The 17,374-nt window shown below is 46.2% G+C and overlaps 2 protein-coding genes across 10 annotated transcripts in view; both read left to right on the top strand.

Moving 5' to 3' along the window:
* CAPS2 (calcyphosine 2) overlaps positions 1–5,490 on the top strand; it is a 36,218-nt gene extending 30,728 nt beyond the window's left edge. For both annotated transcript variants that reach the window (XM_081878702.1, XM_081878701.1), the window contains exon 19: positions 4,358–5,490. In XM_081878702.1, the coding sequence (XP_081734828.1) occupies positions 4,358–4,533 (176 nt within the window). In that variant the 3' untranslated portion in view covers positions 4,534–5,490. The remainder of the gene's footprint in view (positions 1–4,357) is intronic.
* Positions 5,491–13,996: 8,506 nt separating this feature from the next.
* Positions 13,997–17,374, top strand: part of KCNC2 (potassium voltage-gated channel subfamily C member 2) — an 84,886-nt gene continuing 81,508 nt past the window's right edge. For 2 of the 8 annotated variants that reach the window (XM_081878696.1, XM_081878695.1), the window contains exons 1-2: positions 14,008–15,179; positions 16,424–17,159. In XM_081878696.1, the coding sequence (XP_081734822.1) occupies positions 16,443–17,159 (717 nt within the window). In that variant the 5' untranslated portion in view covers positions 14,008–15,179; positions 16,424–16,442. Of the gene's footprint in view, positions 15,180–15,214; positions 15,795–16,423; positions 17,160–17,374 lie in introns of those variants that run through there. The other 6 variants (XM_081878697.1, XM_081878700.1, XM_081878693.1 and 3 more) reach the window with 6 other exon arrangements.

Consider the following 17,374-nt stretch of genomic DNA (forward strand, 5'->3'; position numbering starts at 1 on the left):
CCAGCCACGTTGCCCCTAAACATCGTCACGGTCGATGGCAGAGAGCTACTGGGAGGACAGGTGGTACTGGAGTACTGGCGCACGGCGCGGTTCCTGAACCAGAGACACATCCGCTGGGCGGAGTTTTTTGCAGATTTCGACTTCCGGATAGAATACATCCCGGGAGACAACAACGTCATGGCGGATGCGCTATCCAGGAAGCCGCAGTATCTCGAGGAAGCGGCACCGGTGGCGGCCAAACACATTTTCGCACCGAAAGCGTGGGCGTGCGCTTCAGCCACCGTGGACCTGGACGCGGTACGTCGCGCGCTGCAGATGGATTCGTTCGCACAATCCAAGATGGAGGAGGTGCGAAGAGGCACAGAGAAGGACGACGAGTTCCAGATACACGACGGACTGCTCATCCGCAAAGGGGCCCTCTACGTGCCGGGAGACGACCTCCACGCGAAAGTACTGCAGCAGTTACACGACGCGCCCAGCGCCGGGCACTTCGGCAAGGACAAGACGGCGGGAATTAGTAGCCAGAGACTTTTGGTGGCCCAAGATGAGGGGAGAAGTCGCAGATTACGTCACTAGGTGTGACACATGCCAAAGGGCCAAACCAGTACACAGGCCGCCAGTGGGACTGCTGGAACCGCTACAGACGCCGCTCGAACCGTGGGAGAAAGTGGCCCTGGACTTTGTCACAGATCTGCCCAGCTCGCGAGGCAAAACAGCGGTACTCGTGGTCGTAGACCTGTTCACCAAGATGGCACACTTCATTCCTTGCGCGAAGGTGGCCACAGCGGAACAGACCGCCAAGCTGTTCATAGACCACGTGTTCAAAGTTCACGGCTTACCGCGGTCCATCCTGTCCGACCGGGGTCGCCAATTCATCTCCAGCTTCTGGCAGAAGCTGCTGGGCATCCTGAACGTCAAGATCAACTTAGCGTCGGCACGACACCCGCAGACCAACGGACAAGCGGAGAGGGTCAACGCCATCATGCAGCAGTACCTGCGATGCTACGCGAATCAACAGCCCTCGACCTGGGTGGACTACCTACCGCTGGCCGAGTTCGCCTACAACAACACGAAGCACGTGTCTACGGGGGTGACACCGTTCTTCGCCAACAATGGGCGGCATCCCAGAACCTTCCCGGGGTTAGAGACGAAGGGGGAGGGGGAGCCACGGGGAGCAGAGGCCTTGGCAGCGGAGTTACAGGAGGTCCACGAGCAACTCCGAAGGCACTTGGAGCTAGCAAAACACGCCTACAAAATGCAGGCAGACAGGCACAGGAGAGTCGGGGAAGACATCCAGGTGGGGGACTGGGTCTGGTTAGCAGCCCAGGCAGTGCCGGCCAGAACGTTAGCTAAGAAGAAGCTCAGACACAAGCAACTAGGGCCTTACCAAGTCGAGGCACAAATCAATCCAGTGGCCTTCCGGTTGACACTCCCGGAGGACTCCAGAATGCACCCGGTCTTTCATAGATCAGTGCTCACACCCTACAAGGAACCCCACAGGTTTCAGGCGCCAGGGAACGCACCAGACCCACTCAGCAAATCGCCAACAGGGGGGGGGTCACCGAGGGCGGCGCCACTCAACGAGGTCACGGAGATTTTAGACTTGAGATGGGGGGAAGAGGGGGTTGAATATCTCCTCGCCAGGGAAGGTACCACGGCCAGCGCCAACAGGTGGGTACCGTACTATGCCGTGGAGGAGCACTACCTCAAAGACGAGTTCCATGAACTCTTCCCACACAGACCTATGCCGGCAGATTTTTTCGACGACTATCTTTTCACACCCACACTTTCAGCCAGCACGTTCCAGGGGTTCTCATCAGATGAGGAACCAGCGCCCGACACACGCTCCCCAGAGGGATCACTCTCGGGGTTTTCCACAGACCGCTCTTATTGGTGGGACGATCAACCGGATGTGGGGTGGAGCAGGGAACTGCTGAGGGGGCCCTTACAGGCAGCATCCCCCGAGGCAACAGGGGGAGAGAGGGACATGGACGTGTTGGGGGAGGATCCTGGGTTCGAGCACAGCTGCAGAGAGATGGAAGCAGAGGAGATCGACGTCGACGAGCCCATTACGGACTGGCCGGATCAAGCTGGCTGGCTGCACACCAGGGGGGAATAACTGTATCCCGCACTCACCCCCACAGCACTGGAGCACCTGGAACCCGCACCCGAAGAGGGGGAGGGGGGAAGGGGGGGCTTCGAGGGGGGGATGGATGTCAGGGGCTCAGGAGCAGAGGCACAGGGGAGAGAGAAAATGGAGAGCGAAGGGGAAGAATCTGAGGGCAGCGTAGGGGAGTATGACAGTGGCCCGAGAGATTCCATGAGCTTCTCCAGCGAATCAGAAGATTCCCAGAGGGGGGCGCCGATGGCCAGGGCAAGGGGGGTCCCAGGGGGGACGCACCAGAAGCAAGGGGCCAGTGGGGACTCCCAAAGCAGCAGCGGGGGATCAGGACCAGCTCCCCCACCAGAGCGTAGTGGGGGGGAAGAGTCCCATGTATCAGGGCCAGCGTCTCCTCCAGCAGGGAGAGAAGATGAGTCAGGGCTGACCACGCCTCTATTGGAGAGTGAGGGAACGGAGGGGGAGTCAGGTCCAGCTAGCTGCCCCGAAGGGGGAAGCAGTGACAGGAGCAGTGTAACGGTCAGGAGGAAGGTTGCCGGCTGGGCGCGGGCGCCAAGTTCGAATGTACAGGCGCGCGGGACAGCAGAGAACCCGGATTGGGAACCAGGTCCTAAAGCCCGCTGGAGGCAGGGGGAAGACTCAGGGGACTCAGCATCAGAAGAGTCTAGAAACGGCAAGACCCCAGCGGACAGGCGGACCCAGAGGAGGAAAGAGCAAAGGAAGAGGTGGAGCAAGGCTAGAGTCTTAAACTGGTGTCTGGGGGGAGGAGATTCAGACAGAGCTTCAGCGGTCTAGGGTTTGAGACGTAGAGCTGCGCGCCACGGCTTTGAAATCGAAACTGAACTTCAATAAAGACTTTTGTATAGAACAACGAACTGGCGTTGGTCCTTTGTGAGCTGGGACCTCGGGCAGCTCTGACACTATCCTACTTCTTCTGACTAGCACAACAACACAAAGTGAAAGGACGATGTCTATTCTGACCTCTCTGAACTTGTGGGGAAGGCAGGGCGAGTCAGTCATATTGTGTGCCCTGTTTTGGTGTAAATAGCAAAAGGTGGTTGTGGGGTTTTTTTGCCACAACTGCATTCTCTTGGCCTAACTGGAATAAGAGGCTGGTGCTCCCTTAGGACTTCTAAGATGTGCCACAGGATGGGAGGGACTGAGGTTACAACAATTAATGACTGGTCACAAAGGCTATTTGTGGATGCCTAAGTTTGTCCATTGGGGGGGGAATACTTGTTTTGATTAAGTACCAGATTTCCACGTACATATCTTTGAACAGATACCATTACAACCTTTTGGTACCACAATAAGCTGTAATGAACTCTGCTGAACACGTGACAAAAAATTAACATGTGCTCATTTATCCCAAGGCGAGTGGTCAATACTGTGTCCATCGTATAGTCTGAAAAGGTATGAAGAAGACTCACAAAGTATACAGAAACTCTGTGATCAAATTCCCAGCCCCCTCAATACTGATGTAACAACCCAGGGAGAAGCGCTCAAAGCTTTTTGCTTTGGGTTGATAGTGATTGAAAGGAGTAGATGCCTTGCTTTCTGACCCATTTTAGTCACACTTTGGGAATGTGGGAAAGAGGGGAGCTAGCATCTTCTTGTCAACAATTCACATCTTATTTGAATGGCTTGCCTTACATTTTGATAATAAAGTTACCAACCGACTCAAAAAATGGACTATCCTGCTCCAGTGCTTTTAACAGCAACTAAGGTTTAATTTGTGATAATTGAACTTGAAAATATTGTCTGAAATATGAATATGAGTATTAATTATAATCATTGTGATATTGAAAACAGGGTAGTGATTCTTTCTTACTTTCTTGGTTTATTTAATTTAGAAAAAATATGGTGTAAAATGGGTTTGAAAAATGGTTATATCATGGACATAGCAATGATGGCTGGTAACTTCCAAGCCACTATTCTGTGTATATTTATCAAGAATTCTTCAAATCCATACTATTGAACAATATTGCTTTGTTTAATTTCCTCATTCATATCTACAGATTGGGATAATGAAAGACTAAAAAAAAAACTGAGATAAAATTCCCTTTGACCTTCTCCTGCCTTGGTTTGCCTCCTGCAATTTTCACTTAAGAAATCCCTTTATGTTAAATTCTTATCGTACTTTTAATAACAATGACACATGGATTTTGATTTTGTTTATTTTTTTTGCTCTCTTGGCATCCCTGCTAATGTCTTTAATAATAAGCAATATTTTAACAGGTGATGCAACAGAAGAAGAAATTAGATCTTCATTTCTGGAAACTCTGGAGGATGCCTGCAGCAATGCTAATGAAGTGTCATTCTGTGAGTTTGAGGACTATTATGAAGGATTAAGTATTGGAATTTTGGATGATGAAGATTTTGTTAACACATTAAGGAACCCCTGGGGTATTTAGTGTAAACGTCTAGGTGGGAAGCACTACCAGAATTTGAAACATGTTAACGTCTTGCATGAAAATGTCTCAAATTAGCCTGAATAGTCTGAAGATATTTCAGTAATTTTTTAGAATGTTGTTTGTTCATCTCTTTTGAACTTTACACTTTTACACTCTGAATATTCTTAATATGAAAGCTGTGTTTTGGTACAATTTCAGAATATTTTCCTGCCTCTGAAAACTCTTATTAAGACTACATCCTAGATAAGGAAACTGTGTGTTTTGTTAAATCGGAACGGAGTAAAAGGAGATATGAGAGAGGAAGTTACAGGTTTGATCAATATAGTTAATTTTTTTAAGTGATTGTATGCAACCACTATACAATGACTGTTTCTAGTAAGTCTCTATAGATTTAGAAGTGCTTTTAAAAGGCTTATTACCAGAAAGGCTGATACTATTGCAATTCCCTACCAGTTTCTGACAGATCACACTACAAAATGTATCAACAACTCTTTCAGTGGTTTTCCCAGGTGCTTCCTATGTTTTTCCTTAAGTACAAACCCAATAGCATGGAAAGTTATATGCAGATGTGCTCTTACAACATTTTAGAAGTTGCCCATGGTAAGACTGACATGCATCTCATAGCAGCAGCTACATTTCTTGTTAACTGCAAATTTTATCTGAAAAGTGAGTTCTAATTGAAGCATTGTACTTTTATAAAATAACGTTTTGAAAACACATCAATTTCTTAGCTATTTCTAGAACTCATTGTATATTTTACTTCTTCACCCATGTGCTTTCCTGATTGTGGTAGTGGTTGTTACATTGACAGCACATGACAACACTTACTGAAGATTTGTTTTATTGTGATTACTGAAAATGGTTGTAATTTTATATGATCTCATCTGTTATGTTTTAACTGAGTTGTATACCACTTTGAGATTTTATAGAGAGAAAGAGAGAGAAAGAAAGAAAGAGGTTATAAACATGCTTTAAAATAAATAAATAAATGCCTTGGTTGATGGGTATATGGTTTTCATATATTCCATTGTTATGATCTGCCATTATTTTGGTTGGGTGTTGGTTTGCTTTTACTAAAAAGGTAGAGAACAGCTTATTTGATCTTAATGCGCACATTTTTTTAATCATCCCACTAATATTATGTCTTTAAATTGTGCCTTTGAAATACAGATTATATTGATGCTGAAGAGATTTATTATTTTTATGCAGTAAAAAACCTTGGTAAGCTTGTTATGTGAAATATGCAATTTAATGTTAGAGACTTTTCATAACCAAATTTCATTTTTAATTATGTAGCATTAAACTATTATATATTAAACTATAGCATTAAACTATGGATGTTTACTATGCATGCAAGTGTTGGCCTGTTTTATTATGTTATCCCACCTTTCATTTCAAGAACAAATATCAAGGCAGTTCATAAATAAAATCCAAGAACAAAATAACAAGAATAAAATGAAGAATACAGTTACCTGTAATTAAAATACAACTACATTAAAATATCCATAATTAAAATATAAAATATGAAAGCTCATTAAAACAGCATAACAGTTAAAACAGTTAAAAACCATTAAAACTAAAATGAAAGCAGGATATTCAATTCAGGAGATCTGGGCAATATTTTCCTAAACACTATATGCCACACTAGGTGGTACCATGCCTCTAATGTGCCTCCTGATAGCTCTTTTGAGGTCCTAGCTATGATTACCCCAACTGCATTGATAAAATATCTTATTAGGTCCTCATTCAGTAAATCCACATTTTGGCTAATAATAATAATAATAATAATAATAATAATAATAATAAATTTTATTTATATCCCGCCCTCCCCAGCTGAAGCTGGGCTCAGGGCGGCTAACAACAATCAAACAATCAAATAATCCAACATCCTAAAAACATTTCATTATAAAAATTAATTAAAATCAAATTAATGGCAACCGTTAAGCAAAATTCTGTGCAGGATGCTAGAGGAGGGAGTCAGGCTGTGCCTTGACCAAAGGCCTGGTGGAACAACTCTGTCTTGCAGGCCCTGCGGAAAGATGTCAGGTCCCGCAGGGCCCTAGTCTCTTGTGACAGAGCGTTCCACCAGATTGGAGCCGCAGCCGAGAAAGCCCTGGCTCTAGTTGAGGCCAGCCTAACCTCTCTGAGGCCTGGGACCTTCAGGATGTTTTTATTTGCAGACCGTAGGTTCCTCTGTGGGGCATACCAGGAGAGGCGCTCCCATAGGTACGAGGGTCCTAGGCCGTATAGGGCTTTAAAGGTTAAAACCAGCACCTTAAACCTGATCCTGTACTCCACTGGGAGCCAGTGCAGCTGGTATAGTACCGGATGAATGTGATCTCGCAGCGAAGACCCCATAAGGAGTCTCGCCGCGGCATTCTGCACCCACTGGAGTTTCTGGGTCAGTCTCAAGGGCAGCCCCACGTAGAGCGAGTTACAATAATCCAGTCTGGAGGTGACCGTCGCGTGGATCACAGTGGCTAGGTCAGGGCGAGAGAGATAAGGGGCCAACTGCTTAGCTTGGCGGAGATGAAAAAAATTAAGTTTTGAGACTGATGAGAGGAGCTATGATAGCCACCTTCAAATATCTAAAGAGCTGGCACATAGAAGATGGAGCAAGCTTGTTTTCTCCTGCTCTGGGGAGTATGGCTCAAAGCAATGGATTCAAGTTGCAAGAAATGAGATTTTGACTAAACATCAGGAAGAACTTTCTGACAGTAAGAGCTGTTTGACCATGGAACTGAGGTTGTGGACTGTCCTTCCTTAGAGATTTTTAAGCATAGTGAATGGCCATCTGTCATGGATGCTTTCGTTGAGATTCCTGCATTGCAGGGGGTTGGACTAGATGACATTTGTGGTCCCTTCCAACTCCTAAGATTCTATGATTCTGTGACTCTGTTTTCTATTCAAATGTTTTCTTTCCTCCCAGCAATATTGGACGGTCTTGGTACTCAGAAATCAGTGGGAGATGGCAGCTGCCAATCCATGTTTGGTTTAATTCCAGTGAAAATGGTGAAGACATGTGCTAATTTTCTTACCTTGTGACCCATAGGGTGTGGAACGGTACAGAGAGGGATAAGGACTATCTGAAGGACCCCATCACATGACGCAGCTTAGTCACTTTTCAACAAATATCCATTGTGATGTGAGGAGAAGATTCCATTGTAGTAAAGTGCGAGTTAAATAGCTTAATTGGCTGAGGCAGCAATATTTTATTCTGTTTCAAACTTTATTAAGTGAATCCTTAATACTCTTTAGAGATCAGTCTAATTCCGAGATCCTGCTATTTTCCTCGACACAAATTAAATCCTGTAATCAAGCTGATACAAAGGTTTTTGCTACTGAATTATTTTTGTTTTATGACCGTGTTTACATAGGAGCACTAGAGACAACTGCATGTGGTATATGTGAATCCAGTAAACATGCCCGCACTCGGGTTCAATTAATCCCTACCCCTTCCCACAGTGTTTCAGAAACCAGAAAAAAGTACCTGAGATTTGGCAACTTGAAGCTTAAATGGCTGACTTCACGTAGTGTTCTAAGGATAAGAGGATTTAAGGTGCTTGAATTTCAAGCCACTGCTCCAATTTCACTCTTTAAAAAATAACATTTTGGAATGGCCTGAAAGCTTTCAACCTATACAACTCTAGAGATGGGGGGGGGGGGAGGGACATGTGATTGTGTTGTAAAGCCTGTCTTAACACATATTTGCAGTTGTCTTAAAAGGAATCTTCTTTCAGGAGGAAAAAGCCTTGTGACACAAAACAGCCCCCTTCAGTTTGTATCAACTGCAAATCCATCCCCTACTGCAGCTGCACCCAGATAGGAAAATAAGATTGAGGTGGCTTTCCATCTGACTAATCCCATGTCATTTACAACTGAGAAAGCTATAAAACCACCACTTTGAATTCCAGCTGGAAACTTATCAGAAGCTAATTCAGATCCTGCAACATGCTCCTGAACTGGTGCTCTAATTAATCTGCAAAGCATGACATTCTGCATAAGCTTTAGACTTTTCAGTCTCTTAGGATGACATTCAGTCACAAAGAAACAAGGATATGGACAGTTGTAGCATAACCTTACAATGGATACAAAATACAATACTTATTTTTCATGGTATAAATTAAAGGTACTCTAAATAGGATTAAAGGAAAGCATTAAAGGGCTACCAAGCCAGATGTTTTCTGCACTAAAGCTATTTGGCTGGTTAATCAAGGTTTACAAATGAATCTTGGAGTTAGAAGGTTTAGAATTGCTACAGGGACAAACTATTGGCTTCTTTTTAATTAGCATACTAAGTCAGAAATATGCAAATTATTCCATAACCTAAGAACAGTTTTGTAATCTACTACAGCATAGTGGCTTCATGTGCCTTTGGGTCTACTCTGCTAGAATGGCTGGTCCCTATATTTATTATGGCTCAATGTCACCCTGTGTTAGTTATTTTAGAGTGTCATTTATCTTTGTAGATTGAAAAGAGAAACAACAGACAGCAGAAGTGAGAGCCCAAACTATTGAGCTTCTGTGCTTCAAAGCTACAAGGCAATGAGGAAGAAGACCAGAAGCATTTAAAGCAGGCATAGACAAACTCAGCCCTCCAGATGTTTTGGGACTACAACTCCCATCATCCCTGACCACTGGTCCTCTTAGCTAGGGATGATGGGAGTTGTAGCCCCAAAACATCCGGAGGGCCGAGTTTGCCTATGCCTGATTTAAAGCATACTTGACTTGGAGTAGTCTTACTATCCATCATACAATTTGATCCAGGAAGCAAATATTGGTTTGAGGGACTGGTTTCATGTACAAATCCAGGAATATGATGTGGCACTATGACTCCTGAATGGAGGCTGCACAGTGACATTCCCATTTTTTTACTATATAGATAGAAACAATTAATAACAGTACTTGACCATTAGCCCTTTCTATGTAGGTAAGCAACACATTCAATTTACAAGCTATAACAGGAAGCCACTGAAGCTCTTCCTAGACACTTTAGTGGGAAATGCTGCCAGAAAATAGGCAGAGCAATCTCAGCATTGGTCCTTTGCAGAAGATTGTTCTGTTTCCATGGCAGTAGACAGCTCCATCCAAACAGAAGCAGTTTTCTCTGCAAAAGTTACATGGGGGAGGGGAAAATGCAACCCAAATGAAGGTGGAAAGCATCTGATCTACAAGTAAGCATATCACTTCTACTGTGATCTTTTGTAAATTCTGAAATGGGAATAAGAAAGTTTTTCCTGCCTCCACATATGTGGCTGCAACTTTGAGAATGGCATCCATTGTAGTTGATTTACACATTAGCCTCTTAAAAGGAATATGTTTATTATGGTATCCCTCTGCCTGACTTGGAATCTAGAAGAAAGCAATAGAGTGTCTTCCAGCAGCACCTACTTCCAGGACTTGCTGATTCCTTTCCCTGCCCCATGATTCTTCAAAAGAGAGAGAAGCTTTCACTGCCACACAGGGATCCACACTAGCAGCATCACTTAGCTGTTTCAACACACCAGTATCTTGCTCACTGCATCAGTAGGTGCTCTTACTTGTGGGCGAGAATGAAAGCCCAGTTCAGTCCACTTGAAACTCATACAAAAGAGAGGCAGGAAGAAATTTCTAACAACATTCTCAAAAGGTCTGTGGTTTAATCTGTTTTATACTTTTTATTCTCTTTGGCCCTTTCACACATCATGCTAACATGGGGGTGTGATATCCCAGAGAGCAGATTGCAGCTGATTTGCATCTCTAGTTGTTTTGCATCTTTGCTATGCTCAGTGAAGCCTGGCTTGGCTTAGTGCAGGGATGGGGAACCTGTAATCCTCCAGATGTGTTGGACTACGATCCCTTCAGCCCCAGCCAGCATAGCCAAGGTCAGAGATGATGGGAATTACAGAGTTACCATCTGGATACCACGTGTTCCCTATCCTTGGCTTAGTGTCTCATCCAAACACAAGACTCGAGGTAAACTCTCCAGAGTCTCACCACAAGCTGTTACTGGTCTACAACTCATGGTTAGCCTGGACAGAGCTAAACCATAGACCCAGGTTCAGACACCACACCAAGCTATGGCTTCCTAGTTCAGCATGTTGCTGCAGTTGCGATCTCCTCTCTGGCTGCTTATATGGATCACTATATCTCTGAGATGATTAAAGTTATTTGCACTAGTAAATAAGTTGGTTTCATGTTTCCTTGAGAATAGCTTTTTTCTGTTTAGCCCTGTGCAAAGAGTAAAATAAAAAATCCTGTTCCCCTCAAACACTTTTATGCTCTTTCAAAAATACAAATTGGTTTAAAATGGAAGTGGAGAACCTCAGGTCTAGGGGCTGAATGTGGCCCTCTATGTCTCTCTATCTGCCCCTTTGGACTTCCCTCAGACTATGCTTCCTTCTCATGTCACTCATTGGTCGTGTTCCTCCGTTTTTCCTGTTTGTTTGCAGTTGCCAGTATCATTGGTTTCACATCATGTCAAGAATCTTTTCATTAAAGTGATACATATTTAAGAGAGCTTGCAAGGAAGTGTTTGTTGTCTTCTAGTAAGATATCTCTTCAAGGAAGTTACTTTCTGCTGATTCAAGATGAATCTTTCTTTTAAAATTCCTTTCAAAAGAAGATTTCTTTTGTTTAAAGCTGAGAATGTGTGCTTCAACAAAACCTCAACTATAAACCAGTTTCCACTGAACAATATGCAGTATGATCACATCATGCATGGGGATGGCACATATACACAAAAATGTGTATACTTGAACCACCTGCTTGGAACAGCTCCTGCGCACACATTCTTACTTTTCTGGACGGTTCACTGAGCAGGCCTTGTCCCCCAAGCAAGGCAAAGCGCTTTTAAGCTCTCCACCTTCCATGCATTTAATTTGTGTGTTTTCAACCGATCAATCTTCAACCATATAAGTTGGAAATCACACATGTTAAATAAATTTAAGATGCTATCATACTGTATGTGAAATTCAGTTGGGACTGATTTAAGGAGATGTTATAATATTTATGCAATCTATTTGCATTCTACTACACAGAAACAAATTTGGACAAAAAAAATGTGCAAATACGTCTAAAAACAAGGGGAAATATTATTTTTCTGTTTTTCTTTTAGCAGAAAAGTATATATGTTGCCATTCTCTAATACTTAAGTAACTTAAAATTGTTGCCAGAGGGAAAAGTTATAAATGTCCTTAAAGCCACTTAAGGAAACAAAAGTTAGAAGAACAGATTAGATTATTTAGAGAGCTCTGCAGGATTGGGAAGGGTGACGGTGAATCTAAATGATTTTGACTCCTTGACTATGTTGGATGTGTGTAGGATCTTGACAATAGGCATAGATGACCCCTAAGTCAAATGCTGTTCAAGCTAGCCTAAATTAAAATTACAAGTGGATCCCTTAGCTTGGAGAGAAGCAAATCACAACAAAAGGGAAGGAAAGAATGAGGCCAAATGGACCAAAAATATGTTTAAATGTCCCTAGAAGAGGGATATAATGAAGTCAAAGGCCTACAAAAAGCCAGAGTTTCTCCCAGAAGCGGGAACCAAAAAAAGAAAGCTGTAGACACTAATGAAATTAATTAGGGGATGGTGACCCATTTAAAGATCACTCTATATGTTACTGTGTTCTTGGACAAAGATACAAAACAAATATAGCTTTTAGATAAGCAACTTTTCCTTTTGCTATGAGTACCCCAATTGAGCAATGGTACAAAATAATACCTTGTGCCATGCTTCAGATGTTGCAGTTAGTTTTTAATGGATTCAGCAGCTGTGGCACAGACACTGGAAGGCATTGAGAAAGAAGCCCCTTCTTACGGACAATTACCAGCATTGATCACAAGGAGACCTAATATCCAAGGTATTCTTGAATCTTTGATGTTCTAGCGCTGGAATGGGAAACTTGTGGCTATTGGCCTGATGACACACAGCTTGAACCACCATCCAACTCTGCAGGTGCTGCAGGCCTGTTCTTGCTTACCAGATTGCAATTGATTTGCAATTGATTCCTCTTATGCCCCATGTGTATATGTGAGGTAGAGAAAAGAGACAGTGGCACAGAGGAATAGCTAGGTAATGCTACAATCTCTGCCAGCTTTTGGATCTTAATTCTCCCACCATTGGCTGAGCCCCCTGGTTGCCTTTTGCGATGTGTCAATGGCGTTCTATGGGGGGGCGGGCGGTTCTCTATGTTGGGAAATTTCCATTCCACCTTAAGGAGCAGACATGGAACTGTTACGTGTCACATGTCTGTTTACATTCCGGCTGGGACTAGCCAGCTGGCCTTTCGACCCTCTGCATGCTGACACTTTATCCCTAGCAGATGATCTCCTTCAAATGTACAAAACAGAGCTCAAGAAATAATGTGAAGTTCAGGCTGTGTAACATCTTAGGGCATGCCCGTGGTATTTGCACACATTGCCTTTTGACTTCTTTTCTACTAAACTATCTTCTCTTGCCTGCATTCATTCCTTAGCATGTAGATTGTCCTGCAAAGGAAGATGGACTGAGTATGAATATACGTAAGAGTTAACCTGGTCAATATTGGTTTCATGTAGAAGCAGCTCACCATCATCTAAAAACTTTTAGGAGCTGCTAGTCTCCATATTTCAGTTTCCTTGCTGCAAGAAATGTAGGCAGACATTTCATCATTGATTCCCCCTCCCCCCCATTTTCTGTCAATGGAGCTTCCTATGTTTTGTCTTGTACTTCTTTGTTTGGTAACTCTTCAAGGATAGTTCAAGCTGATCACTGAGATTTCTTTTGTTTCTTGGTGAAAAATCATCATCTTCCCTATCCTGGCCATAATAAGACAAATATACTTTACCAGTAAATGTGATTATAGTGTATAAGCATAATTGTGAAATTCTCATAAGGGATATTTTTAAAAGACAAGGACCTGCAAGATCATAGAAATAAAACTATAGCTATATATTTCTAGGAGCAGATTGGTTGCACCCCAAAAGCTTAAAACTTTGTTGCACAGATACAGGAGGTGTTTCTAATACTAGCAAATTGGGAGGAGTGAAGATGCACATAAATACAAAAACATGCAGATAAGCTGTAACCTGCAATGCAGTTATGGTCTTAGGTCTTGTTGAGGGTTAGCATTCTTTATAGATGTCAGGAATATGTGGCTGCTTCTCTTGGGATGTAGTCTGCCTACAATTGTATGTAGAGCAATCCAGTGAAAAATTTGCTTTTGAAATCTTGTGTATGCACTTGTAACGGTGGATTTAAAGATTTTCAGGCTTACTTGCACTGAGAAGGGACTTCAGATTCCCTACTTGATTCTGACTGTTATTATCAAGTGATCTCTACCTATTTTTATGCTGAATGAAAAATCACACCTCTTTGTTGTTCTTCAGTCTCCTTGGACCCTTAGGGCAAAACATCATATTAGGTAATGCAGTGTTGGCCCTCTGCTTTCTGGATAGTGGCTCTTCCTGATGTCAGATGATCTAGGTGAGCTTTTCTACCACCAAGGAAAGGACTACATGATCAGTGGGATGGGGTGTGTGCAAGTGTATTTATGATTACATCTGAAAGCAGTCTCATAACCCTTGAACAGATTCTTTTTTTTAGTGGATCATGGTGACACAATGGCTACCTAATGGGAAGCAGAGCTAGCCACTATATCTTTCTGTTCCACGTACTTTTCGATGTGTTGTTGTTGTTTATAAAGAAAGATTTTGGAACCATTCTGCTCATGTTGAGCTCCCAGAGATTGTGGTGAGGTTGTGAAGGAACGTTCTGCGGAGATGGGGTATAGTAGTGACACACACAACAAACCTTAAAAACGCTCCTGTGAGTGCAGTGAATAAGGAGGCAGGACTAGAATCAGAGGTCCATAGACACGAACCAACAACGTTCAGCCACGTCCTTGTGTCTTTCCCCTCATCCTTGCTGTTGACTGCCATTGCACTTCCTACATCCAGAATTATTCTTCTAAAGCCTACTCCGTGTCACTTTCACCTGTAGCTAGGTGCCATCCCCACTGCTCCTGTCAGGTAAACAACTCTTCTCCAACCGGATGCTCTGCTTCCCTCGAAGTGAAATCAGCGTGTGAAAGGAGCGGAGGTGCATTCCTCAGAGATGGCTTTTGCGTCGCGTTTGGTCTGCTTTCAGCGATCGAAGCAATCGCGCAACCCGAGAAAACAAGGCTAATGGGGTCGCCTGCCACGTAATTGCGGGAGAATGGTGCTGAAGGGACAGCTCCCACCTCGCCTCTCTTGAAAGGCAGGGGAAGCCTTGGCAGCAGCGCTCCTTTCACCTTGGAGCTGGAGCGAGTGGAGAGGCGCTTAGATGGAGCAGCGCCGACTCCTTCAGACGCTTTGAGCCCACCCTGCCGAGGGCAACCTCGCCTACCCCCCCCATGTTTTTGTGATGATTTTTCCTCCTCCGCGAAGCTAAAGCGTCTCCTCGATCTGGCACAATGACTGAAGAGAGGTTTCCTAGCAGCAGGTGGGGGCTGCTTCCCTTGCTTTCGGGGTTGGCAGTCAAGGGCGCTGGCATGGCCACCTGAAGATGGGAGGAGCGCCCCCCCTTCCCGGCTACAACAAGTAGTTCTTCGTTTGACACCAACACAACCGAGTCTGGAGGCAGCTGCGAAGGAAAGAGCGTTTGCAATGTGAAGAGCAGCCTCTTTCTCTCGTGTCACCAAGGTATGGGGAAGGATGGCATGGGGAGGGGGATAGCCATGGCAGCGCATTTCTGATTACATCTGCTTCTCGGTCCTGAAATTAACCTGCATGTATAATCTGGCGAGGATGAGGAACGTAGAAATCTGCTGCTAAGGTTACACGACAACAGATCCTATAGGGTGTGCCCGCTGCTGGATTTGGGAAGGGGGGGGGATGCAAAGTGTGTTTGGTTATCACTAGTCAACCCCAGATGTCTCCTGTAGATTTCTCTCCTAATAGATAGAAGATGGACAAAGGGCACCTCGTTTTAATTCCTCATGTTTGTCCAGACAACTTGAACGAAAGAATTCAGTGAGGAGGGATGAAGAGGGTTGACGAAGGTGACTACTGATTGCTAGCAAGGAGAAGCGGCTCTATTCCGGTGTGAGCCTTGGCTGTATTGGGGTGTTTGTGTGTGTGTGGAGGGAGGGGGCGCTTTGAGGCAGAGTCCGGATCATCTCAAGCGGAGGGAGGGCGAGGAGATGGAAGGATGAGGAAGAGCAGCCATCTGAAAGCAGGAGAGGCGAAGGCGGAAGGAGTGTGGGGCAAGGGGGCTGCTCCGGATTGTGCCCAGGGAAGAGCTGGAAGGAGCGCCAGGTTGGTTCCAGGGTCGTTGGCGGAGCAACTTTTCCCTTGAGCTGCTTCTTTGCCACTGCTTGCGAGGAACTTAGACGGGAAACTTGAGGGTTCAGAGTCTAGGGCGGCCAAAAGGGATGGGACATGGGGTTGGGTTTTGTTAAGAAGAACGGCGGATATTGGGAGTGGGGGAGGCAAACGCGGGACAAGGGAAACGGAGACAACAACATGGGGAAGTGCCTCTGGTGACCTAGCTCTGGGTTCCAGCAGGAAACGGTGTAGGTTGGGAAACGGTTTTCCAGCAGGAAACGGTGTAGGTTGGGAAGAGCGCCCTCTCTTGGACAAGACCAGCAGGGGGCTGTAGGATCAGGACGGGTTGTACATCTCTTCTCGAAGGGCTTAGCCCCTTCCCCTGAAGATGCAACTAGCTACCCTTCCCTTCCATGCAAGGTGCAACCTCTAGGAAGCTGCTACCCCTCCCTGCTACCTCCCATTTGGGGGCAATTATCACGTGGTGGTGGCCGTGGCCCCTCCCCCACTCTCCCGTGGCAATCGACGTCTTCCTTTCCCCAGGCGGCCTAAAAATAGCCACCCGGCTCTGTTGCCTCTGGGCGCCTCTCTCCTCCTTCTTCTCCTTTTCTCTCCCGCAGTCATGTCTGAGCCACAGAGATGGGGAAGCTCGAGGACCACGAGAGGGTGATCCTCAACGTCGGGGGCACGAGGCACGAGACCTACCGGAGCACCCTCAAGACGCTGCCGGGCACCCGCTTGGCTCTGCTGGCCTGCGAGTCCCCCGGCGGCGGGGAAGAGCACCAAGCGCCGCCCCTGCCGGCTCCCCCGCCGCCCCTGCCCGCCCCCAACCCGGGACCCAACCCGGGCGGAGGCAGCGGCGGCGGCGGCGGCGGCCCCCTGGACGGCGCGGGCGGCAGTGCCTGGAGCCCGCGCAGCAATGGCGCCACGTGCTGCGAGTTCTTCTTCGACCGGCACCCGGGCGTCTTCGCCTACGTGCTCAACTACTACCGCACGGGCAAGCTGCACTGCCCCGCCGACGTGTGCGGGCCGCTCTTCGAGGAGGAGCTGGCCTTCTGGGGCATCGACGAGACCGACGTGGAGCCCTGCTGCTGGATGACCTACCGGCAGCACCGCGACGCCGAGGAGGCGCTCGACATCTTCGAGGCGCCCGACCTCATCACCGGAGAGCCGCCCGCCGAGCCCGACGACGACGAGCTGGCCGCCAAGCGACTGGGCATCGACGACGTGGGCGCCGCCGCCGCAGCTGCCGCCGCCCTCGGGGCCCCGCTCGACGGCAAGGGCGGCCGCTGGAAGAGGCTCCAGCCGCGCATGTGGGCGCTCTTCGAGGACCCCTACTCTTCCCGCGCCGCCAGGGTAAGGAGAGCGAGGCAGAGGCAGGGAGTGAGTGGGTGGAGGGGAGGAGAGGGGAAGGTCCTGCCCTCGGTGCCCCCCTTAAAAATTCACCCACCAACCCTTCGAAGGAGGCTGCTGTGAGAGGAAGGGGAAACCAACCCTGGGAGCAGGGTTGCCAACTTGAATAAAATATTGGGGGGGGGGCAGGTAAGCCCCACCTTGCATAATCAATCACA

The sequence above is a fragment of the Podarcis erhardii genome, assembly GCF_964252035.2.
Source record: "Podarcis erhardii genome assembly, chromosome: 10".
NCBI classification, from domain to species: domain Eukaryota; kingdom Metazoa; phylum Chordata; class Lepidosauria; order Squamata; family Lacertidae; genus Podarcis; species Podarcis erhardii.